A 26461-nucleotide genomic window follows, 5' to 3' on the forward strand; every position below is an offset into this window, starting at 1 on the left:
CTTTCTGTAAAAGTTCCACATTTCTGAAACAAAAGAGAAATAGATTCATTAGTTATTGTGGGCTTACGTAGTGTTGATTGTCTTTGTGATAGTCGTGTTGTGAACATGTATTAAATAATATATATGAAAAGGTGCTTTCAGATCAGAAAACCACCCACTATGTTCACTTGCAGATGTAACCATCAAACTTAACATGGAAGGTTTTGTCAATGTCAACTTAGGAAGCATGGATACTTTCCATACTTGGCATATGGATGCACAGCTCAATTGTTGTTGGTGTAGGTGAAAGGTCATCTGCGTCACCAGCAATCAATTATGTGAAAACCTTTTAAACATGATATCTCATGGTAGAAATCATGGATATACTCCTCGCATGTGGGATATGGATTTTTCATATTGAGTACATGGATCATGTAGTTGTGGTCATAGGCGTACGGGACCATTTCGGTTGGGGGGGGGGGCAGAAACTTTTGTGCCCGAAAGTTCCCGTGACACTATCTAAGCGGAGCGCCACCATCGGTTGGCGCGTGAAGTACAAGAAATTTTTGGCAAAAAATGCCTCTCAGATTGCCGGAAATGGCACTTCTGAGGCCTTGCAAGTTGCATCTAAACATTCTTTACTTTATAATCTCACGTTTTAGAAATTAACACTTGCCCAAAAATTTGGTAAATTAGAAAATGTAACATCACTTTGAAGGGGAAAAATAGGACAGTATATTTTTTAAGCTCCTATTTAGTTACCGTATTTATTATTTTAACACAGTACTCAGCTACCTCCAGAAAAACATACATTGATCAGCGACACGTATGCGGGATAATGTCGCTGTGTCGGGTGAGACTGCAATTTGTCTCACAAAAAAAGTAGAAAAAATAACAAAGAATATGATAAACCTGTACTTCTAGGCTAATAGGCACCCCCCCCCCACCATCCATGAAAAGAAAATGTTTCTTATATGCAGTCATGTCGGGGATGTAAAGGTATACAGTTGACTAGTTAGATCACATGATGTCACCACGATTGTGAGCGACGTTCCCTGTTAATAATTGTGGGCGATAGTGCAAAAAGCGTGGTAGCCCTGATGACCTGCGCTTGCGGTGGTGTTACACAGAAATATTCGGGCATCATGATGCTAAATAAAGAAAATCATTAGGCCTATATTAATATTAATGTCGCAAAACATATTGCACAAAACGCTCTCCACAGAGTTGTCGGGCAAAAATTATAAGATTCGGGCAAGCTACTGCATATTTATATATATTTTTTTCTCCTCTTAGGCTGCCCGAATTTTTCAGAACTTTTGCCCGAATTTCTTGTCTTCTGGAAAAAAATTTTGGGGGGGGGGCCGCCTGCGATTTTTTTTTATCCCAAACAGGTTGGCAAGTGTGCGTAAATAGTCGTTCATGATTGGTCGGAAAAGTTACGTCATCACCATAGAAACCTTCACTTCGAGGTTCTGCATCCATTTGTTGCAACGAAGATATACCCGTTCAAAATTACCCGTAGCTTTTCGTACATATATTTAGATATGTTTGGAATTGGTTTAGACATATTTAGCACACTAGTATTGTATGATCTACTTTGATCGAATTTTTCTGTGAAGGCAACATCGCACAGTGAAAGTTTCGTACAGGGTACATTCACACATGCGCTGTAGGCCTATATGTATTAAAACTCTGTACACAGTGAAGTGACGGAAATATATCATACTATACACTACACTGTTTTGCGTATATTCACTCAAGACTCGTGAACTCACGTCGTGAAGTTGCTTTTAGTGTAGGCCTACCCATTCCAAGAATCGACTTCTGATTTCAATAGAACGGCTCGCGAATCGTGGATAACGTAAACACGAACCAAATAAAATGTAGCGTATGTATCATAAGTGAGGTCAACATGTAATCCAAACATTAAACTCTGTACACAGTGCAGTGACGGAAATATATCACACTATATACTATACTGTTTTGCGTATATTCACTCAAGACTCGTGAACTCGCGTCGTGAAGTTGCTTTTAGTGTAGGCCTACCCATTCCACGAAACGAATTCTGATTTCAATAGAACGGCTCACGAATCGTGGATAACGTAAACACGAACCAAATAGAATGTAGCGTATGTATAATATATAAGTGAGGTCAACATGTAATCCAAGCATTAAGAGTAAAGTTAGGGCGTTTGAAGGGAAACCCCTTAACTAGACTCAATCAAGTGTCAGTGTGTAACTCAGTATATGTCTTCGAACTTCCAAGCGATGGTTATTATTTATGCTGACGTCATGAGCAATCTGATTGGCTGAAAACTCCGTAATTGCAAACCTGTTTGGGAAAAAAATTCGCCCCCCCCCTCGCCTCGTACGCCTATGGTTGTGGTTGGAGCTTAAATATCATTTGAGGTCACTAGAGGTCAAACTCTGAAAAATTTTAAACATGATAGCTCAAGGTAGGAATGATGGATACTTCTCATACTTAGTGTGTGGATGTAACACATTGAGAACAAGATCCCTATTGTCATTAGTGGAGGTGTGCATTGCCGCGTACAGTAGACTGACCCGTGATTCACGTCATAGTGTAATGGTACATCAAAATAGTGGTTCAGGACATTTATATTGGTGAACAAGCAGAAGTCTACATCTATGGAGTCATTGACTCCTCAATGCATTTTGCATTCTGGTTTTGACTTAAGGCCAAGGAGTTGATAGTAATTACATATTTCTTTGAGAACATGTCATGAATTCAACATATGAGATGTTGAATTTCCCAACCTCTGTTGATTGCAAAGTTCTTGAATTAATAGCATTGAAAGTTGTTAGTACCTCACAAGTGTATTTGGCACAATCATATGTCTAGTGGTCTCTCTGAGACGTTTCAGTGGGTCCTCCACCTGCCCTCCGATGCTGCTGTTTCCATATTTATCTCATTTAACATTACCATGGCACGGCACGGCATGGTTGATATTGATATGTTAAATTAAATGTAAGACAGGAAAAACAAATTAGCGTTCCGTATATATTGCCATCATGTACGTGCTTAAGTGTGTGCACGTCATATACTCTCCTTTTAATGCTGACTCTGATAGTTAACTGATATAATTTACAATCGATGAGTTAGGAGGTCAGCATTAAAGTCAAAGCTTTATATTATTAAGTTTCTATACACAATTTATTCGTCAGGGTACTGAAGTGATAGGTAAGCGTTATGGTACCTACCTGTCTATTTACTATCATATTTATCATCTTTATTATTTATAGCTTTGGTATATTACATTTTATGATATTCCAAAGTAAAGTTTCGATTTGAGGCCTCGTTCTTATTGGTCGGTATTGTCATGTGACCTTTTTTGTAAGTGTGTGGAATTTTAACTTTGCCAACAAACTTGTTTGTTCGATATTGGGGGAAACCAGCAGTATCTGGTACAAAAGCAGTTTGTATTTTAAGAAATTTAACGCAGCTATTTACCTGCATCAACACTTACTATACTATTTACGGTTGTATCCTACTAAAAAACAAGGATGAAAATAAAGTACATGTGTACATTGTAGTCAGTTAATCCGAGAAAATCACCAGCTGAAGAATGTAGCTATAATTAGCTGAACAAAGATGGTCATCATCACTATCCTTTAATTAAAAGAACATTACTTCCCTTACTATGGCGAATTTACTTTATACCAGTTGTCACGCTTTTATTTTTAGTGGGTGGTGGGGGAGGGTATTGCGGGTGAAGGGCGGGGGTCAGACGAGGAGTGGGGAGTTTGTCAGGTGCCAAGTACCAAGGTACCAGGATGAAAGGACCACAATTCTTCTCTTAAAAATATATATGTCATGCATTTCAGTGGGCACAATGTTGCATATGTCATCACCCAATGTTATCATCATACCAACTTCAGTTGATACAATATGACACTTTCATAAATTTCTCATAAATATGCATTCGGTCAAGTACAATATGAGTAATTCCAATAGAAAAGTTAATGTTAGCACAATAGCCAAATGGAACTATCCAAAACTGAGTCCAGAAAAATGAAAGCTTGAAAAGATTTTGGCCCCAAAACGTCCAAACCAAAATTTGGGGTCCACATGGGCCTAAAATAATAGCTGTGATCCAAAAGTCAGGAACAATAGGGCACACCTCACTATATTACAGATACACAGCAAATATCGCAAATATCTATCACTCTGTATATGAGTTATCCCAGACTCAGAAAGGGCCACAGATGAACACACACACAATCTTGTTTTCTATTATATTAGCTACAACCGATGACAATCCCTTTATTATAACCCTTTGTCTGGACAACCGATGACTATTGTTCTCTATTGTTCGACAACTGGGGACAGGAATTTCTTTTGTCCCATGTCACCAGTTGTGAGGCCAAACCTTGACCACACACACACACATACACGCCGACCTGACTGCTTAGGTTCCTTTGCTTCCATTGGAGAACCAAACATTAATAATAATTTCTTGGTTCTTATGTAACTTTATTACTACCGAAAGTTAATTAGGCTAGGCCTAGACGTAAGTTGGAGTTTGGGACTACTTGTGCAAACAGCTAGGTCTACCGCAACTTAGACATATGTTTGATGTGCAATTTCACCGTATTCAATTGTCAGTGGTCACTTGTTTTGGCTATAATTTTATGATTTTGAGACGCTTCCGTGGTATCACATTTAAGACTTCGAGTTCGACGGTAAGATACGTGATGTTGAATGCTCACCAGCTGATCACTGTACACATGGATAGTTGTGGCCAATGTATGATGACGTCGAAGTAAAACAGCAGTAAATAATGATCAGAATGTGCCGTAAAGGTTTATTTGAAATGAACGTATTTTAAAAATAGATAGTCGAATGATGAAAAGCACTACATTGCACAATGTTTAAACCATTTAGTTTAGAAGGAAGGAAAGATTTGGGCCGATTTACTTGTCGCATGTTCTATTGCTGTGGGTGCACATAAGAAATAAATATACATTCCGTGTGAGCCGGAACGGCCTTGTTCGTTGTGAAAGTTTTGATGATAAGGGGGGCATATTTTACGAAATCATATAGTGCATATAGAAGGGACGTTGTGAAAGATGTCAAAGGAATTCAAATATATACAGATACGAAGAATAACAAATGGGGTAACTTTTAAAAATGTGTAAACTATGAAATTATGTGTAGAGAAACATACGTAATGTTTTTTTTAAAAGGTTTCATGAAATACTTTGACAAAGTTTTCCTTGATTTGAAACCGGAATTGTTGAAAACGATAATTTTGTACCGAATTTGCGTGAAAGTAGTACAATCAAAGTCGAAAATATACAGTTGGAATGTGTTTTAGCAACGATGAAATCCTTATGTTTGAAGTCACCAAAAGTACCAACAAGTTTCAAGAGTATTAGATACTCTCTACGGCGAAAAAACCATCAAAAGGACCACATTCTTAGACTGACTCCTAGAAATATTTTCAAGCGAGCGACATTAAAGTGACATAATTTCGATCCGGTTCTGACCTTATTAAACACTCAGTAACTTCAGAATGCAAACTATGTCAAACATATCTTCCTCAAAAATTTGAAAATGCAATTCCTTATTACGGTTTTTAAGCATTTAAGAACTTTTATGTAATAATAATAATAGTGATAATAATAGTGATGATGATAATAATAATAATAATAATAATAATAATAAAGATATCAGCCTAAACTGAATACAGAGGTACGGTTATATTATTCTTTGCCATAGGAAACGACGGTAACCTTTAACATCAGTCAGGCTCGCAAACGCAATAATCATATGGTGTTGTCAAAACGGCAAGATCAATTTCTGCAAGTTTGCTGTAATGTATCATTTTGTTGAAAACCACGAATATTACAAAAAGATCTTAACATTTTGACGACACGTTCCAACATTTCAATACACATACGTCAATATATGGCAAAGGGATCGTCTGCAATTAGGGTCATACTGGTGCAAATAAAGCAACAACAACGGATATTTTTAGACAAATCCGTTCACGTCACGCTTCGACAGAGATATTGAAAGACAAAACCAGGCCTGAATAGTGCTTGCTTTTTACTGCTGTACCACAGGTGTTATCTTGGTATTACAGGCAGTATAGCAAGTATAGGTGCACAGTAAATCGGATAGTTAGGTCCATGTATTACAACGAGAGCATTTTACTTACAAAATGACCAATTTTGATGAGTAAAGCAGGATTATGGCTACGCCAAAGAAATTCCGAAATCGCAATCATTTTTAGAGAAAATTATCTAGCGACGAGATCAGTTCAGTAAGTACATACGTCGTACATAATATACAGATGAAAACTTGGTATGTAAGCACACAATAACATGTGACGTCATGTGGTTTTCCTTCAGTTTATCTGTTGCTAGATTTATTTGTCGTGCTACTTAGTGTATCTATACATCGGCTATTCATACTTACTATGAATAAATATGTTATCTTCTATATAAGCTTTGAAATAAATGAAGCCGTAGGTTAAACAGAACTTCTGGAAATGTTATTTTTGGACGATTTTAACATACGAGACCTACTGCATATGTATTACAATCGTCCGTTTATTTACTTCATATACAACTTTCAACGACTAAATTTCATACCTTGATAATGAAGTTTACAAAACGATCAAATATTATGATCTTAAAAAGTGCTTGGAATACTTTAAACTTAGAATTGGTTGGTATAAAGATATTTTGCCATTATTATATATTCAGTGATAGGTCAAACACATAAGCCACCACAATTTGTAAAATTAACTATTTACGAAATAAAACAACCCTTGGTATAATCTTCCCTCAATCCCTTTCCCTAACTGATCTTGCCAATCAAGTTATTTAAATAACTGTATTAATCAACGAGTTAAAGCTATAGCTATCCTTGGAATATTTCCTCAACAAGTGAACACATTATTGATACAAACTTGTTAATGATATTTCTTTTACCCCAGTGCTCAAGCTGAATAAAATAGCTGGAGTAAGCCGGAAAGTGTAGAACCGTTCGATAATATATATGAACATAGCTTACGTGAAAAGACACACTAAAATATGAATAACTGTATTTATCAACGAGTTAAAGCTATAGCTATCCTTGGAATATTTCCTCAACAAGTAAACACATTATTGATACAAACTTGTTATGGTATTTCTTTTACCCCAGTGCTCAATCTGAATACAATAGCTGGAGTAAGCCGGAAAGTGTAGAACCGTTCGATAATATATATGAACATAGCTTACGTGAAAAGACACACTAAAATATGAATAACTGTATTTATCAACGAGTTAAAGCTATAGCTATCCTTGGAATATTTCCTCAACAAGTGAACACATTATTGATACAAACTTGTTATGGTATTTCTTTTACCCCGGTGCTCAATCTGAATACAATAGCTGGAGTAAGCCGGAAAGTGTAGAACCGTTCGATAATATGAACATAGCTTACGTGAAAAGACACACTAAAATAGATCAGTGACACCATGAAACGCTGACTCACTATAAGTATCCCACCTTGACCAACATTGACCCACCTTTGCTTCTGTCATCCCCATTTGCCCTCACAACACCCTCTGTCTAGAGGTAGTTTTAAACCTTTGATTACATCACTGACTATTAATGCATAAACATAAACATTAATGTATTTTTACATCAATTTATCGATAACGGGTCGATGAGCTAACACCAGAACAAAGGCATGGTGAGTAAGTCGCATGGTGTTCATTTGGTGCAAGGTGCAATTGAACGCCTGTGTTACACCTTTCATGGTTTCCTGGGTCTAACTAATCAAGAAGTTTCCTTTTCCTTTTTGTACGTCATGTACCTAACGGTTATATAATTTGATTTCTTTTGCTCCTGTGTATTAAGACAAACGGAACAATTAGCTGCCATATTTGACAACGTCAACACTGACATGAAAACATTCACAGTTTGTTGAACTTCGTTCACCATCAAATACAATACTTTAGTCATAGACTTGATACATGCGAACTACTCACGTCGAACATTGAACCTAGTTCACAATGCCATTCAGCTGTAGACAATAAATAATCCTACCATAGAAATCTGACGGAAATTTTCACATGATAAATCGAACTTTATCTCACGATTAATGCGGAAAACTAAGAGCAAATCAGAATAATTAAAGTGACTTTAAAACTACAGCTACGAACAGGTAAACCTGCACGCATGATAAGTAAAGAAGTATGAATTCTTAGATCCGAATTCTCGGAGTTTGAACAAAAAATATAGAAACAGTAAGAAATAGTCTACGTATGTGCAAGTCTTTTATAAACTCCGAGCATAGCAAAAACAAAACCACTCATCTCCATCCAATATGTCTTTCTTCCATTTTGGGGATATTCTTTGCTTTAGCATTATCTGAATCCGTCAGAATTATAAGAATAAAGAAGTAAACTAAATATGAACTCTTGTAATTGAAAACGTTATAAATATGTCATATCTTTATTGATTAAGGAAACATGTAATTCCGAGCTGGACTGGGTATTTGGGAGGAGGAGGGGAGGTTTCGCGACTCAAGTTCTTCTTTACCATGACGACTATACCTGTTTGCTTTGATATCCAGAGTTCAAGGAAGCCTTCCTTCTATTTGACCAAGACAAAGATGGCGTCATCAGTGCCAATGAACTAGAAAAGATGATGAAGTTGCTGAACCAAGATACGAGTGATGAGGAAATCAAAGAGATGTTTGACGAGGCTGACACTGATGGTATAAAAAACATAGACTGCGATAGAAACAAATTCTTTGAGTTTTATTTATCCAATGAACACGATTATAGTGTTGTTGAATATCGGGCATTCTTTCCCAATAGCACGCTGGTAGGATTGGAGCACGAATGCGACTGTGAGGGAGGATTTGTTCATTTTGTAAAAAATTTCTCTGAGTATGTGAGAAACTGACAAATTCTTCACATATATTTATAAATTCTAAAATTTTACAATTACATCCTATAAAACTATTTCATAAACTATTGGAGCACGAATATATACATACATCTAGATTCCAAATGATAACTTTGGAGAACGATGGGTACATTTTGTTGCATTCTGCTAAGACTTTGGTTAACGTTACGTCACATCCTTAAATTAATGGACGTTAATTATGCAGTAACCACAATTGTGTCAATTCCTTCAAATTTCTTTCCATAGTACCGTATGTGTCCCCGATGTCTCTAATAATCACTTTAATGACAGCTCTATAGTTTTTGACAGTTCTTGATTGCGACCGGTACGTGTCATAGCTTGAAAACAGTATCTCACACATTTTGCTTCAAAAGGAAATGGAGCTATCGATTTCAAAGAGTTTCTCACGATGATGGCGAACAAGATGTCAAAACATAGTATTGACGATGGGATGAAACAAGCCTTCAAAGTCTTTGAGACTGATATTAAAGGCCACGTAAGGTAAGAGCTGGAGTTTATTTGACTTTTGCTAACACCGAAAAACAAAACAAAAATGATGAAATTGTTTCGAGGATATTGCCTGACACTTAAACAAAATAATGCATATATAATTTGTACAATTATTTACATGATCACTTTTTCATTTTCATCATTTGCGGTCCTATCTGTGTGTCACCTATTTACACGTCTTCGTTTTACTTCAGAAGATCATTTGTTTCACTAATTCTAATATCCGAAATCTTCACATTTGCATGTATTACCCACAGTGCCGACGACTCAATACATATAGGCTAAGGGAAGAAATGTTGTTAATTTCGGTAACAATATTCAAAGTGTAACGGCATATTGCTCTACATACGTAATTCGACAGCACTTATAGGTACAAGATTCATGAAGCGATATTGCTTATCTCATTTTATCTTTATTTTCGCTTGGCAACTATCTTAACTTTCAAAATTAAAATCCTGTTAACAAAAAAAGATCAAATGCGTTCCATAAATTTAACATTAAATGAAATACAAACGTTATTAAATTAATCATTCAAGTCCAATAAATGATACTATGGTAGCCAGTACCTTTCCGAAATAATTACCTTGATATTTTCCTTAAAACTATATTCGTTAATGTTAAAATAATCTTAAAATACTTACGCAAAGTAAACACATATGGAATGGCTTTAAATTGCTTGCATTTAAATATATGTTCCTTTACCAAAATTATTCAAGGTTAGCTACCTGGTCACACCCCTTCCCCCCACAAAGGAAGGTTTATTTTAATGTTTGCGCAGATAAAAAAACGCTGTGAAAATAATTACAAAGTACAGATGTAAACTTGCAATAACATAAAAATTTGTTAGATTTTCTCGATTTCATTGTGGCAAAATGTACAGTTCACGGTAATGGTGTTTATAAAACAAAGATATGATTAATTATATGGAGAATAATACACTGAAACCATCTAATTTGAACAACGGAAAGGGATAGAGTATAATATAAAGCCCAAGATGATTGCGATATATCCAGAGATTTCTTTTGAACTCGGATTGCCATAAGAGTTTACTGTAAACAGATTTACACGTTAAATAATGACGGTGTAACATACTACTTAACCTATATACCGGGGTTTGGAATGCTATGGTCTAGATTATTAAAATAGTTACTCCATGACTTTGTAATATAGTTAATAAGCCAATGGTATTCAAGAAATTGATTACTAATGCCCAAAATACTAACCATATGGTATTACATGTAGAAAGTACCATTTTCTTCTTGCTCGTTTACAAAGTAGATGCCCTTTCTGAACCAATGAGGGTAAGCAATGAGTTCATTGACTACTAAAATTATTATTCCACAACGACTGACTCAGAATTAATGTGTCATTTTTCCTTTTCCCCGAGTGAAATCCCCTATTTACAAAAATATTGGGCTAAGGCTAACACATCTTTCCAAAATTCATTCTACTCAAGTTAATTTGCATGCCTATTAACATCATCCCCATATACTTAAATATTCAATGTATATTCATAAACAACAGGAAACAAGTCCCTGACTACCGCTTTTTAACGTACGTGCAAAACATGCAACGCAGTGTATGGATATGACAATCATTCTTAATACCACCTTCAGAATAATCTTGAATTATATAGATTCGAGTTTCCACGATCTGGTTTCTGTCTCCAAACAAATCGAAAAATACAAATTACTAATGAACAACATTTTACCTTTAAGTGCAACGCAATGTATGGCTATGTCAATCATTTTTAATACCACCTTCCAGAATAATCTTGAATAATATAGATTCGACTTTACACGATCTGGTTTCTGTCTCCAAACAAATCGAAAAATACAAATTACTAATGAACAACATTTTACCTTTAAGTGCAACGCAATGTATGGCTATGTCAATCATTTTTAATACCACCTTCCAGAATAATCTTGAATAATATAGTTTCGACTCAAACTATCTGTTTTTTTACCGTCATACTAGCGATGTCAATGTTGAAGGTAATGCTTAGGATGTAAAATCCTCTCCAAAAACCAAATAAATATCGTTCTGACAGCTGTAAAGAGACCATTTTAAAACCAGTCAATGTTCCTGCTCCCGCTGAAATGGACTTACTAATATTCATTTTTAAACCTGAAAATTCCACCAAAAATTTTTAAATGGTTGGGTAAACTGCGAAAAGATCGTTCGTTTGCTTCGCCAAAGAACCTAGTGTCATCAGCATATAGAGTCAATTTATATTCTCTTCCACCGATATCAATACCTCGAATGCAATCATCATTGTATATTAATACATTCAATATCTGAGCACATAAGATAAAAAAATATATGGGGATAGTGGGTCTCCTTGCCGGCATCCTCTTTCAACAGGAAATTATTGTGATGGAAACCATTGATGAGGACAAAAGAGGAAGCACAGTTATAAAATGTTTCAAAACACTTGAAGATACGTGTTTTTAATTCGTTTTTAAAGTATGTTTTCACGTCTATATTTTTAGTGCTGACGACATTCGTCACGTCATGAAGACGTATGGTGATACTCTACTCACCGAGGATGTTGAAGAAATGCTGAGAGTTGCTGGGGTAGATGGAGATGGAAATATTGATTACATGGGTAATTAATTTATTTTTCTCAATACAAATTGAAAGGACTAAAAGGAAACATAGTTCGTTACGACTATTAGTCATGTAAATTGTTTTAAATCAACTTGGAGATTGCAATCGGCATCTACGGTTTACTATCAAGTTGGGAAACCCCTAAAACTAAGGATGACTAATTAAGTAAACTATCCGGTATATCACATCACAATGTTTTCTCTACTTGAGTGTAATAATATCGCCCTTAAAAGTAAAGGGTAAGCACCACGCTATATTTGTACATGGTAAAATACTGATGGACATAAGACGAAAGATTTAGACTATTATTAGTCGCGTCGAGTGCCAGACCGGAGTTAAAAGTAAATATGTTAAATGCCCCCTTTATTGTCTTTTGAAGTTACGTCATGAAACCTAGTATATATTATTCTTTATCAAATTTCTCACGGACCCCGGGACTGTACCCCAACTGAATCCCCACGAGTCAGGCGTGGTCCCTGGATCCAGATCATAATTCCGGATAATCCAAGTATAACTGCATAGAACAGAAAGGATTAGTATGTTCACTCGTTCGAACGAATATTGTAGAAATTACACAATTATCTGTCTGTTTTCTACTAACACTTTCGTTTAGAACCTGATACCACATGTCAGATGATTACATTGCATATTGATCGAAAATAATTATATTAATACGATTCCGATAATTTCATCGCACATCACGAAGCTAATTGTAAGTAATAATTAGCGATGGTGATGCCGTTGGTACATAAAATTCGTTTTTTTTTTACAAACTTGCCTACACGTAATGACGTATTTCATAGCTTCTAGATCCCAGTTTTTTTGTATTGTTTCATTTACCACAATTTCTTTCAAGTCAACAAATCACACATCATCTGTATAAAATCGCAATCACCTTGCAGTCTGAAACTATAACGACAATCCAAAATTAAAGATCTCAGGATAATTAACAACCATTTACACAACATTATTACATATTCATGACTAACGTTGCAACAAAAATGTACGAATTCCAGAAAGTGATTCATGTAACTGATTTATATTTCACACAATACAAACGAAATACTGCGTGGTATTGAAAATTAAGACTTTAGACATTTCCTACATGCGTTAAATAACCGCAATATAGTGACAATTTGATCTCCAAGTATTATATACCCAGATAATATACTCAGGTTTATAACACACTGCATAGAGCAACCGAAAGTAGGACAGACCCCGATTCGGATGGGGCCACAAACCGGATATTTGGAATACATCATCGTTGAGTATTGCCTCCAAAGTTAACAGACTTCCCAGTTCACTCTTTCAAATAGCACCAGTTACATTTCATACGTAAGGACTAACTACAACCGTTGAACCAATCTATACCGTTATATTGCTCGTCACAAGTAACACAACCGCCGTTTCCGTTGATGAGTGCGAAATCCATAGAAGAAACAAAAATTAAAAGCGTTAAGGAGTCATTTAGGTAAAGAAGATGGATGCGAACGGAGTTGAAGTTACGATTTTACCCACCGATTCGCCTGGTTATGTTTTTGAAGATCCGACACAAAGAACACTTTTGTCCGTTATAGTAATACTTGTGGCGGCTGTTGGCATTCCTGGGAATATATTGGTTATGATTGCTGTGACTTTCTCGAAAAGATTGCAAACCAAGACCAATTCATTTGTCGTGAATTTGGCGTGTTCTGATCTTGCAGCGTGCCTCGTCCTCCCGTTCCAAGTTGTCGCTTTGTTGAACGATAGTTGGCCATTGCCAGACCCGTTGTGTACCTTTGTTGCTGTTGTTGTCTGGGTTGGTCTTGGTAGCAGCGTAGTCAATCTCGCCTTAATCGCCTTTAACCGTTTCACGTTAATAACTAAATCACGTACTCACTACGACCAACTATATTCAAAGAGAAATCTTGTCCTTATGTTAGTTTCAGCATGGATCATTCCGATCGTCCTGGTTACGGCCCCACCCTTGTGTGGCCTTGGAGGAATCGGCTACTCGGAGCGGTATAAGATATGTTCAGCTGACTCAACTCATCCTTTATCGGATGTTTACGCATTCATCATCAGTGTTCTCGTTGGATTTCCATGTTTGATCATTATTATTACATGTTACGTCAAAATTTATCGCTTCATTCGAGCTAAAAATCGCGAGCTGTTTTCCAACAACGCATGTAGAGGAGAAAGCACTGGCCACGCCCAATCAGCGGCCTTCAAAAGACAAGTGGAAGTGACAAAGAACTTGTTTTTGGTGGTGTGTTCGTACATCATCTGTATAATGCCCTTTGCTATCAACTGTTTGATACCACCCAGCTACCCTGCCATTCCTTGGGTGTCGATAATTCTTATTGCTAACTGTTGTTTGAATCCAATCATTTATGGACTAAAACATCCTCAGTTTCGAGATGTATTTCGACATATCCTATCGTGCAAGTTTAGACTTATTCCAGAGCCATCGAAGCTATTGCAGACTCTCACAACCAGTTCTAACGGCGCATAGAAGGCTAATTGGGTACTGTATTTCAAAATACGTGACAATTCTTCCATTAATACACACAGGAGTTTACTGATTTAGACGAAATGTCATGTTCCTTTGAGAAAACGAAAACGAAAAAAATGATTTAATAACTCTTTTGACAATAAACTACGTTAACTGTGTTCCTAGTGATTCCCTTGTCCATTCTTGTTCTGGCATTTCTAAGAATATGATGTAACACTGTAAACCTGAAAATGGTTTAATATTTAGACAATGCTTTTTAGTGTTGATTTCAAATGTTTGGTGGCATTTTTTACTCTTCTTTAGCTTTCAAATATATTTTAGAATTTTCACTAATATTAATACATTAATAACATATAATACAAATGAATGTAACCCAAAATATATGCATTCAACTCTCAATATGAAAACCCGTTCAATAACAAATACGTAGAGATTACTTGGCTCGGCAAGGCCTCCCAGATTTTTGCAATATGTTAAAACGGATGCATAATAGAGGAAAGACGGTTCGGTTTACTTCCTACAAAAACAAAACTGATAAAACTAGTATGCTGACCACATATATGTTTGATTTATACAGCATCATGGATGTTGTCTCAAGGTAAACTAAAATTTCAGTTGTTTAGGGTACTCTTCCAGCATATATAAATTGAAAAGAAATGTTGTTCATCCTTCTAAGAATGGTCGAAAGATGGTTTTGTAATGATAATAAATAATTGTGTCCGCTTTTCTGCTGTATCTGGTTTACCATTTTAACTTAATCCTAAATGATATTGTTGATGGTAGTGAGAACGATATTCAGCTGATAACAGTATATTATAATATTGTTCCGTTACGTCTCGAATCTCCGAAAGGAATATAATAACGGAGCGAGAAATTAGTATATTTAGGACAGAACCAGGATTTATTCACCTATATATACATATACAGCTTTACAACCTTTCTGAGGCTTAAGGCCAAAGACAACAAATTGTAACAAGCCAAGTCTCTAACTCTTAGACGAATTATCTATGAGTCGCATAACTAATATTATTGGGATTTACCTACGCTTATATTAACATTAATGATTGACTTTACTCATTATCGTTTTCGGAAGATCGATTAGGCTATCCGGAAACAACTCACAGAATGTCACATACCGTATTTTAACTTCCGAAACGAGAATCGCTTCCTTGTAATTGTCACTTTTTGGATTTCGGGAGAATCGCCAAGACGTGTAGCGTACTTTTAGAGACCTCCCGGAAACGACAACCGGAGATGTATGTTGTACCCGTAACAAAGAATAATATTTTGCTGAACCTTTAAAGTATAATATAATGATTTTCATTGCTGTTTGTTTTCGAAAGTGAATGTATTTACTCCATGTGTTATCCTCATGTCAACAACATTTATCTAATATGGCGGTTATGAAAGCTAGATTAATTCAATTTTAACATGAGAGTCTTTTATTATGAATAACAGTTTATGTTTCAAATTGCAATGAGTTGGAAAATCCAGAAGAGTGAAAAAGTTCCAGCCTCCACCGAGATTCGAAACCAGTAAGGAAGTTCGTCATTCCATTGTCGGATTTTGCCACATGTATCGAACAATGGCTGGTTCTGGTTTGGTGTCATATTTTGCCCTAGTCTAGAGATCACCCATGATGATGCTAACCAAATCGGAATCCTAAGTTCGGATCTCGAAAGACATACTTTGAAGAGACTGTTAAATGAAATGGAAATAAACTACCAAGGCAAATGGAAATAAACTACCAAGGCAAATATATATGTATATAACAAGACTAGAAGTACACATTATTAGAACCATACATGGAGACAATGAATAGTTCGTACATCTGTATAACGGGTACTACTAGTTTGCTCCTTCCAGTTAAGGATTATGTTTATATCAATGTAGTGAAAAATCTAGTACTCTATGATTACCTTCAGAAAGCTATGAAAAATACTTTCAACTTTGTTACAACTAACAGAACTATCGTGGCATCAACAACTGATCTAAGACGTAATACTTTAATGTCTACTTAAATATATAGGAGTCAATAGTGAACCATACATTGTTTTATTACTGTAATCCGTTTTGCTGTACTACTTTAGTGATCTCAACTCATCCTTAGTTCTTCTGATTTGTTCACATATTTTTTGTTCTATTACAACTCAATTACAATATCATTAAACGTGTTGTAAGTTAAAACAATAGCATTCTTTTGTTATTTGTCTGAATGTCATTTGTTCAAATTTTTAATAATCTACGTTATTCTACAACAAGAGCTATACTGCCGCGTAAGCAAGATGACATTGTTGAGATACACTTTGTTGATATATGAGAGGTTCCTGTTTCTATATATATATATATATATATATAGATAAGTGATTGGAGGTAAAACAGCCAATGTTTGGTTTTTGCAGAGCTTTCGAGCAAACTAGCTCTTCTTCAGTGCATGATCACCGAAAATGACAAGGAGTAGCAGGAATTTAAACTATTTTATAGAGAAGAGTGTCGGCAAAACTGCAAAACGTGCGACTTAGATGAGTGATTACGCCACTGCCGTGGCCAGACATTAAAACAATTTATGTGGTGAGAATATTTCTCATACTGGCCACCCGTGACCACTCAACTTAGTTGGGAGTGTTCTGTAATGCACCTGAAAGAAAAGTGCAATAACTTTTTACAAGATGCAAGTATTTTACCTGTGTGCATTTAATGTGTTTTCTGTTTTATCCCGTGGAATTTGACACAAAGGAACCTACTTGATGGTGTAAGTATGTATAGGATACGCCTTAGTTTTGTAACAATATATCTAGTTACAAAGGATACGGTGGGGAACGTAATTTTTGTTATGTGGATACACCTTTAATATTGATGTCAACAACCCTATTGTTTTATATTGACATCAAAGGTAATTTGATGTCAACAAAGGTTAATAACTGGAAAAAGCACTTATTAGCCAAAGAACTCGATATTTCTACTTGGATAAACTTCACCCTTGGTATGTTGATCAAGTTTATCAAGTGCTGTAGATCTATTATTTTATGCCAAAGATTCCCATCCAATAGGTAAAATGGTGGCCCTGCTGGTGACCCCTAGGCAGTTTGCCTCCTCTCTTTTCGCAATTAAGAAACTTGCAAAGCTTGTTTAAAAGAAAAAAGGTAGCTGGTAATAGTTTTATGCTTTTTACCTTCTTTCTGTAAATGTTCCACATTTCTGAAACAAAAGAGAAAAAGATTCATTAGTTCTTGTGGGCTTACGTAGTGTTGATTGTCTTAGTGATAGTCGTGTTGTGAACATGTATTTAATAATATATATAAAAAAGTGCTTTCAGATCAGAAAACCACCCACTATGTTCACTTTGCAGATGTAACCATCAAACTTAACATGGAAGGTTTTGTCATTGTCAACTTAGAAGCATGGATACTTTCCATACTTGGCATATGGATGCACAGCTCAATTGTTGTTGGTGTAGGTGAAAGGTCATCTGCGTCACCAGCAATCAATTATGTGAAAACCTTTTAAACATGATATCTCATGGTAGAAATCATGGATATACTCCTCGCATGTGGGATATGGATTTTTCATATTGAGTACATGGATCATGTAGTTGTGGTCATAGGCGTACGGGACCATTTCAGTTTGGGGGGGGGGCAGAAACTTTTGTGCCCGAAAGTTCCCGTGACACTATCTAAGCGGAGCGCCACCATCGGTTGGCGCGTGAAGTACAAGAACTTTTTGGCAAAAAATGCCTCTCAGATTGCCGGAAATGGCACTTCTGAGGCCTTGCAAGTTGCATTTAAACATTCTTTATTTTATAATCTCACGTTTTAGAAATTAACACTTCCCCAAAAATTTGGTAAATTAGAAGAAGAAAAAATGGTAACATCACTTTGAAGGGGAAAAATAGGACAGTATATTTTTTAAGCTCCTATTTAGTTACCGTATATATTATTTTAACACAGTACTCAGCTACCTCCAGAAAAACATACATTGTTCAACGACACGTATGCGGGATAATGTCGATGTGTCAGGTGAGACTGCAGTTTGTCTCACAAAAAAGTAGAAAAAATAACAAAGAATATGATAAACATGTACTTCTAGGCTTATAGGCACTCCCTCCCCCCCCCCACCATCCATGAAAAAGAAAATGTTTCTTATATGCACTCATGTCGGGGATGTCCAGGTATACAGTTGACTAGTTAGATCACATGATGTCACCACGATTGTGAGCGGCGTTCCCTGTAAATAATTGTGGGCGATAGTGCAAAAAGCGCGGTAGCCCAGATGAGCTGCGCTTGCGGCGGTGTTACACGGAAATATTCGGGCATCATGATGCTAAATAAAGAAAATCATTAGGCCTATATTAATATTAATGTCACAAAACATATTACATAAAACGCTCTCCACAGAGTTGTCGGGCAAAAATTCTAAGATTCGGGCAAGCTACTGCATATTTATATATATTTTTTTCTCCTCTTAGGCTGCCCGAATTTTTCAGAACTTTTGCCCGAATTTCTTGTCCTCTGGAAATTTGGGGGGGGGGGCCGCCTCGTACGCCTATGGTTGTGGTTGGAGCTTAAATATCATTTGAGGTCACTAGAGGTCAAACTCTGAAAACTTTTAAACATGATAGCTCAAGGTAGGAATGATGGATACTTCTCATACTTAGTGTGTGGATGTAACACATTGAGAACAAGATCCCTATTGTCATTAGTGGAGATGTGCATTGCCGCGTACAGTAGACTGACCCGTGATTCACGTCATAGTGTAATGGTACATCAAAATAGTGGTTCAGGACATTTATATTGGTGAACAAGATCTATGGAGTCATTAACTCCTCAATGCATTTTGCATTCTGGTTTTGACTTAAGGCCAAGGAGTTGATAGTAATTACATATTTCTTTGAGAACATGTCATGAATTCAACATATGAGATGTTGAATTTCCCAACCTCTGTTGATTGCAAAGTTCTTGAATTAATAGCATTGAAAGTTGTTAGTACCTCACAAGTGTATTTGGCACAATCATATGTCTAGTGGTATCGCTGAGACGTTTCAGCGGGTCCTCCACCTGCCCTTCGGATGCTGCTGTTTCCATATTTATCTCATTTAACATTACCATGGCACGGCACGGCATGGTTGATATTGATATGTTAAATTAAATGTAAGACAGGAAAAACAAATTAGCGTTCCGTATATATTGCCATCATATACGTGCTTAAGTGTGTGCACGCCATATACTCTCCTTTTAATGCTGACTCTGATCGTTAACTGATATAATTTGCAATCGATGAGTTAGGAGGTCAGCATTAAAGGCAAAGCTTTATATTATTTAAGTTTCTATACACAATTTATTCGTCAGGGTACTGAAGTGATAAGTAAGTGTTATGGTACCTACCTGTCTATTTACTATCATATTTATCATCTTTATTATTTATAACTTTGGTATATTACATTTTATGATATTCCAAAGTAAAGTTTCGATTTGAGGCGTCGTTCTTATTGGTCGGTTTTGTCATGTGACCTTCTTTGTAAGTGTCTGGAATTTTAACTTTGCCAACAAACTTGTTTGTTCGATATTGGGGGTAACCAGCAGTATCTGGTACAAACGCAGTTTGTATTTTAAGAAATTTAACGCAGCTATATACCTGCATCAACATTTACTATACTATTTACGGTTGTATCCTACTAAAAAACAAGGATGAAAATAAAGTACATGTGTACATTGTAGTCAGTTAATCCGAGAAAATCACCAGCTGAAGAATGTAGCTATAATTAGCTGAACAAAGCTGGTCATCATCACTATCCTTTAATTAAAAGAACATTACTATCCTTACTATGGCGAAATTACTTTATACCAGTTGTCACGCTTTTATTTTTAGTGGGTGGGGGGGGGGGGTATTGCGATGAAGGGCGGGGGTCAGACGAGGAGTGGGGAGTTTGTCAGGTGCCAAGTACCAAGGTACCAGGATGAAAGGACCACAATTCTTCTCTTAAAGCTATATATGTCATGCATTTCAGTGGGCACAATGTTGCATATGTCATCACCCAATGTTATCATCATACCAACTTCAGTTGATACAATATGACACTCTCATAAATATGCATTCGGTCAAGTACAATATAAGTAACTCCAATAGAAAAGTTAATGTTAGCACAATAGCCAAATGGAACTATCCAAAACTGAGTCCAGAAAAATGTAGGCTTGAAAAGATTCTGGCCCCAAAACGTCCAACCAAAATTTGGGGTCCACATGGGCCTAAAATATTAGCTGTGAACCAACAGTCAGGAACAATAGGGCACACCTCACTATATTACAGATACACAGCAAGTATCGCAAATATCTATCACTCTGTATATGAGTTATCCCAGACTCAGAAAGGGCCACAGATGAACACACACACAATCTTGTTTTCTATTATATTAGCTACAGCCTACAACCGATGACATTTCCCTTTATTCTAACCCTTTGTTTGGACAACCGATGAGTATTGTTCTCTATTGTTCGACAACTGGTGACAGGAATTTCTTTTGTCCCATGTCACCAGTTGTGAGGCCAACACATGACCACACACATACATACATGCCGACCTGACTGCATATGTTCCTTTGCTTCCAGTGAAGAACCAAACATAAATAATAATTTCTTGGTTCTTTAAACTGGGAAATTGTAGCACATCATAGACATAGGTGCTCACACACCAGACAATTGACCTTTGACATATTACGTGGAATATGCAAAGACAATATTATAGCACTGAAACTGGTGGATTTCGACTCTCAGAAGCCACAGTATTTACAAATTAGCTTCAACTACCAACGATGCTGTTCGGGATAATGTTGCACTTCGAAAATAACTTTTAGAATAAGTATCGGAATTTTTCATGACTGTACCTTCAGTAAATATGGTTGTGAAATGACAAACTTGTAGCACTTAGAGATATATACATATTGTGAGTAAAGGTATCTCATAAATAATTCGCTGTGGTAATTCACACGTCTAATTTCTTTCAGTGTGAAATGGTTTATTTGCTTTAAAGGGAAATTAAATTTTTTACAGCACTGAAAAAGGTTTTGACTCTAGCGGGCTACCAGGCGATCTGCCCTTTCTTACAGGAGTTACTGGATAGACCAAGCCTGGGGTGGGAGTTGAACCCACCTTCTAGAAGCAAGACCATCTGTTACTGAATACTGCAACTCGTTTAATACTTTGCTGACACTGTTTGTAATATTGAACATAGATATGAAGATATCTGTATAAGACTAAGCAGTGAATAATTTGAACCAGAACACTGCTGGTCATAAGGTAGGTGGAAAGCTTTCTGACTTTCCATAAATAAAACAACACAGTGATGTGTATATCACATGCGGCACATTTAACATACTATATAGTAACCCTTTGCCAAGGGGTTGTTCATACTTCCCACTGACATTTTCATGGAAAATTAAACATTTATGGTATAAGTGCTACTGGATATATGCTCCTTGTTTTTAAGCATGGTAGGATCTGCTTATCCATATTAGTCATACTACGCATATGAGATTTCTCTGGACAACCATTAACTTTTATTCACTGATGGATACTGTAATTTTAGTCTAAGTTCTGTATGGAAATTCATAGTGGTCTTTAATAAAAAATAATACGAACTAAATTTGGGCCAACAGAGATATTAGATACTAACCACAAGAACAATGCTAATTGTTGTTTTTGATTGACTATTAATATACTGCTATACTGTAGTGTTTGCATCGTAAATTTGAGCCTGGTGCCCTACTCAGAACCTTGTTTCGTAATGTAAACAAATTCACGGCTAACTATATTATGTTTTAGTCATATACTCTTTACCTAGACTAATAATAATATCAGCATTTAATTTATATTACACAGCCTAGTGAGAATAGGCCTAGGTCTAGGCTAATGTCACTTTATTAATAGCGAAAATTAGTTAGGCTAGGCCTAGACGTAAGTTGGAGTTTGGGACTACTTGTGCACACAGCTAGGTCTACCGCAACTTAGACATATGTTTGATGTGCAATTTCACCGTATTCAATTGTCAGAGGTGACTTGTTTTGGCTATAATTTTATGATTTTGAGCCGCTTCCGTGGTATCACATTTAAGACTTCGAGTTCGACGGTAAGATACGTGATGTTGAATGCTCACCAGCTGATCACTGTACAAATGGATAGTTGTGGCCAATGTATGATGACGTCGAAGTAAAATAGCTGTACATAATGATCAGAATGTGCCGTAAAAGTTGACTTGAAATGAACGTATTTTAAAAATAGACAGTCGAATGATGAAAAACACTACATTGCACAATGTTTAAACCATTTAGTTTAGAAGGAAGGAAAGATTTGGGGCCGATTCACTTGTCGCATGTTCTATTGCTGTTGGGGCACATAAGAAATAAATATACATTCCGTGTGAGCCGGAACGGCCTTGTTCGTTGTGAAAGTTTTGATGATAAGGGGGGCATATTTTACGAAATCATATAGCGCATATAGAAGGGTCGTTGTTAAAGATGTTAAATTAATTCAAATATATACAGATACGAAGAATAACAAAACTTTTAACTTTTAAAACTGTGTAAACTATGAAATTATGTGTAGAGAAACATACGTAATGTTTCTTTTAAAAGGTTTCATGAAATAATTTGACAAAGTTTTCCTTGATTTGAAACCGGAATTGTTAAAAACGATAATTTTTTACCGAATTTGCGTGAAAGAAGTACAATCAAAGTCGAAAATATACAGTTGAAATGTGTTTTGGCAACGATGAAATCCTTATGTGTGAATTAACCAAAAGTACCAACAAGTTCCCAGAGTATTAGATACTCTCTACGGCGAAAAACCATCAAAAGGGCCACATTCTTAGACTGACTCCAAGAAATATTTTCAAGCGAGCGACATTTAAATGACATAATTTCGATCCGGTTCTGACCTTATTTGACACTCAATAACTTCAGAATGCAAACTATGTCAAACATATCTTCCTCAAAAATTGAAAAAATAACATTCTTTATTACGGTTTTTAAGCATTTTAAGAACAATAAGAATAATAATAATAATAATAGTAATAATAATAATAAAGATACCAGCCTAAACTGAATACAGAGGTACGTTTATATCATTCTTTGCTGAAGGAAACGACGGTAACCTTTAACATCAGTCAGGCTCGCAAACGCAATAATCATATGGTGTTGTCAAAACGGCAAGATCCATATCTGCAAGTTTGCTGTAATGTATCATTTTGTTGAAAACCACGAATATTACAAAAAGATCTTAACATTTTGACGACACGTTCCAACATTTCAATACACATACGTCAATATATGGCAAAGGGATCGTCTGCAATTAGGGTCATACTGGTGCAAATAAAGCAACAACAACGGATATTTTTAGACAAATCTGTTCACGTCACGCTTCGACAGAGATATTGAAAGACAAAACCAGGCCTGAATAGTGCTTGCTTTTTACTGCTGTACCACAGGTGTTATCTCGGTATTACAGGCAGTATAGCAAGTATAGGTGCACAGTAAATCGGATAGTTAGGTCCATGTATTACAACGAGAGCATTTTACTTACAAAATGACCAATTTTGATGAGTAAAGCAGGATTATGGCTACGCCAAAGAATTTCCGAAATCGCAATTATTTTTGGAGAAAATTATCTAGCGACGAGATCAGTTCAGTAAGTACATACGACGTACAGAATATACAGATTTAAACATGGTATGTTAGCATACAGTAACATGTGACGTCATGTGGTTTACCTTCTGTTTATCTTTTGCTAGATTTATTTGTCGTGCTACTTAGTGTATCTATACATCGGCTATTCATACTTACTATGTATAAATATGTTATATATATAACCTATGAAATAAATGAAGCCGTAGGTTAAACAGAACTTCTGGCAATATTATTTTTGGACGATTTTAACATACGAGACCTACTGCATATGTAGAACAATCGTCCGTTTATTTCCATGGTGGAAATTCCAATTGAACTTTTGAACTGGGTTCAACTGGAATTTTCTATACGGAAATTGGCCCAAATATGAACTAGGTTGAAATGGGTGAACTGGGGTTCCCAACTGGTTCAACTATGTTTTACTGGGTCCAACTGGTTCAACTATGTTTTACTGGGTCTAACTGGTTCAAGTTCAACTATGTTTTACTGGGTCCAACTGGTTCAACTATATGTTTACTGGGTCTAACTGGTTCAACTATGTTTTACTGGGTCCAACTGGTTCAACTATGTTTTACTGGGTCCAACTGGTTCAACTATGTTTTACTGGGTCCAACTGGTTCAACTATGTTTTAATGGGTCAACTATGTTTTACTGGGTTCAACTGTTTTACTGGGTCAACTATGTTTTACTGGGTTCAACTGGGTGAACTATGTTTTACTGGGTTCAACTGGGTGAACTATGTTTTACTACTTAAATTTTTAAATAGTTTGAACTGGGATTCTCAACTGGTGTTATCTACACTTATATAACACCAGACTATAAGGAGTTTTCATTTTTTAACAGTAGATCTATACTGCATGAAAGGGTGTTAGCCACTGAAAATAAATGTTTGTTCTTGATTAGAGAACTCTGGGTTTGGTGTGATGACCAAACACAGAGCAAGACACATAAAAAATGGAGAACTCAACTGGATTGGATCAAAAGAAATTATAATTATGAATAACAAACAATGTACAGCTGATCTGGGCCCAGTCAAAGAATTAAATGAAACAACTTACAGTCGTGAGGTGCGCACCCAAAATATAAAGAAATACACTTAATTTAAAAGTCTGATCTGCAGATCACCATGGTGAGTTGGCCTGCTGGTGACATCAAGTATTCTACGACCTCAGATCTTCCACGACATCAGATATTCTACGACATCAGTGTAGTTGAACCCAATAAATGGTATTATGAATGTCCGATCCCAACAAAATAGTATCCTTTAATTTATATGAAATAGTGTTCCAGGGTTTCCTTTCAGTAAAATAATGTCAATATCCTTTGTAGTAAAATAATGTCCTTTATAAGTGATGGTGTCCTGGAATATCCTTTATTGTAAAATAATATCCTGTCAGTTTGATATCACAACTTCCATAAAATAATAAGGTCTACAGTAACTTGATCTATGTAAATTAAGGTTTAAAACAAACTACCCAAACATTAAACTATCTTTCTCTTCTTTTACAACTGCCTTGCTCAGATACTCATAGCCAACTGCCATCTCCCTATACCCTCACAAAACTCCTTTGTTCCTAAAATATATACACACAGACCCCATTTCCTGTGAGGGCTAATTTCCAGGAAGAACAAGATAGTTGCCTAGCGACCCAGAAGAGAGTTGTTAATCAACCCTTTGCTGCCACAAGACAACATACAAATATACTGTACAAATGTATAGCCCTCTGTACAGTGAGCACTGCACAGTGCACTAATAAACAAGTAAAACTATGGTACAAAAAACTTTATGAAAGAGCTGACCATCTTACACTGTACAAATAAAGCCTCACTTGAAATTAGATTGATAGTGTAATCATATGTTCATAATGTTCAGTGTAGGGCATCCTCACATTTGTAGCATATAAACGTGTATGCTGTACACTTCACTAATGACTTTTGCAAAGTATGTTATTATGCCAATAGGACACTTCATGTTTGAAACAACAATCGAGGCAATTGCGTAAATTTTGAAAATTGCTATCATGTTTGCTAGTTGACGATAGCTTTCCTAAAATCATGCGGCTAAATATAGGTGTTAACTTGAGTATAACTAGGTTAGGCCCCTATAAGCTAGGCAACTATAACGTTAGGATATGTCTAACGTTAGTAAATGTACCATGTGGTATACCTAGTACTGGAACCGGTTTGCTAGGCCTAGCCTATACTATAGTCCTAGGTCAATATATATAAAGTTTCTGTTCAATTCAAATATTTATGAT

At 36.1% G+C, this 26461-nt stretch overlaps 3 protein-coding genes across 5 annotated transcripts in view; all 3 read left to right on the forward strand.

Annotated features, from left to right (window-relative positions):
- Positions 1 to 5919: 5919 nt before the first annotated feature.
- Positions 5920 to 12827, forward strand: LOC139971107 (neo-calmodulin-like). 2 transcript variants are annotated; one of them, XM_071977308.1, is made up of 5 exons: positions 5928 to 6272; positions 7663 to 7693; positions 8579 to 8722; positions 9291 to 9417; positions 11919 to 12827. In XM_071977308.1, the coding sequence occupies exons 3-5, from the start codon at positions 8650 to 8652 to the stop codon at positions 12040 to 12042; spliced, it is 324 nt and encodes a 107-aa protein (XP_071833409.1). In that variant the 5' UTR covers positions 5928 to 6272; positions 7663 to 7693; positions 8579 to 8649; the 3' UTR covers positions 12043 to 12827. The 2 variants fall into 2 exon arrangements, with proteins under 2 accessions (XP_071833410.1, XP_071833409.1); XM_071977309.1 differs by lacking the exon at positions 7663 to 7693 and having other exon boundaries at positions 5920 to 6272.
- Positions 12828 to 13333: 506 nt separating this feature from the next.
- LOC139971103 (melanopsin-like) lies at positions 13334 to 16720 on the forward strand. The gene has a single exon (XM_071977302.1). The coding sequence runs from the start codon at positions 13517 to 13519 to the stop codon at positions 14528 to 14530; it is 1014 nt and encodes a 337-aa protein (XP_071833403.1). The 5' UTR covers positions 13334 to 13516; the 3' UTR covers positions 14531 to 16720.
- Positions 16721 to 23959: 7239 nt separating this feature from the next.
- Positions 23960 to 26461, forward strand: part of LOC139971105 (neo-calmodulin-like) — a 38578-nt gene continuing 36076 nt past the window's right edge. Inside the window, exon 1 of one of the 2 annotated variants that reach the window (XM_071977306.1) lies at positions 23960 to 24204. In XM_071977306.1, coding sequence (XP_071833407.1) covers positions 24133 to 24204 — 72 coding nt within the window. In that variant the 5' untranslated portion in view covers positions 23960 to 24132. The remainder of the gene's footprint in view (positions 24205 to 26461) is intronic. The other variant, XM_071977305.1, reaches the window with a different exon arrangement.

The sequence above is a fragment of the Apostichopus japonicus genome, chromosome 8, assembly GCF_037975245.1.
Source record: "Apostichopus japonicus isolate 1M-3 chromosome 8, ASM3797524v1, whole genome shotgun sequence".
NCBI lineage: Eukaryota > Metazoa > Echinodermata > Holothuroidea > Aspidochirotida > Stichopodidae > Apostichopus > Apostichopus japonicus.

Coding starts and splice junctions, on each gene's coding strand:
- LOC139971107 (XM_071977309.1), top strand. CDS start 8,650: ATGATGAAGTTGCTGAACCAAGATACGAGTGATGAGGAAATCAAAGAG. Junction 8,723..9,290: donor TGACGAGGCTGACACTGATG/GTATAAAAAACA, acceptor TTGCTTCAAAAG/GAAATGGAGCTATCGATTTC. Junction 9,418..11,918: donor GATATTAAAGGCCACGTAAG/GTAAGAGCTGGA, acceptor CTATATTTTTAG/TGCTGACGACATTCGTCACG.
- LOC139971103 (XM_071977302.1), top strand. CDS start 13,517: ATGGATGCGAACGGAGTTGAAGTTACGATTTTACCCACCGATTCGCCT.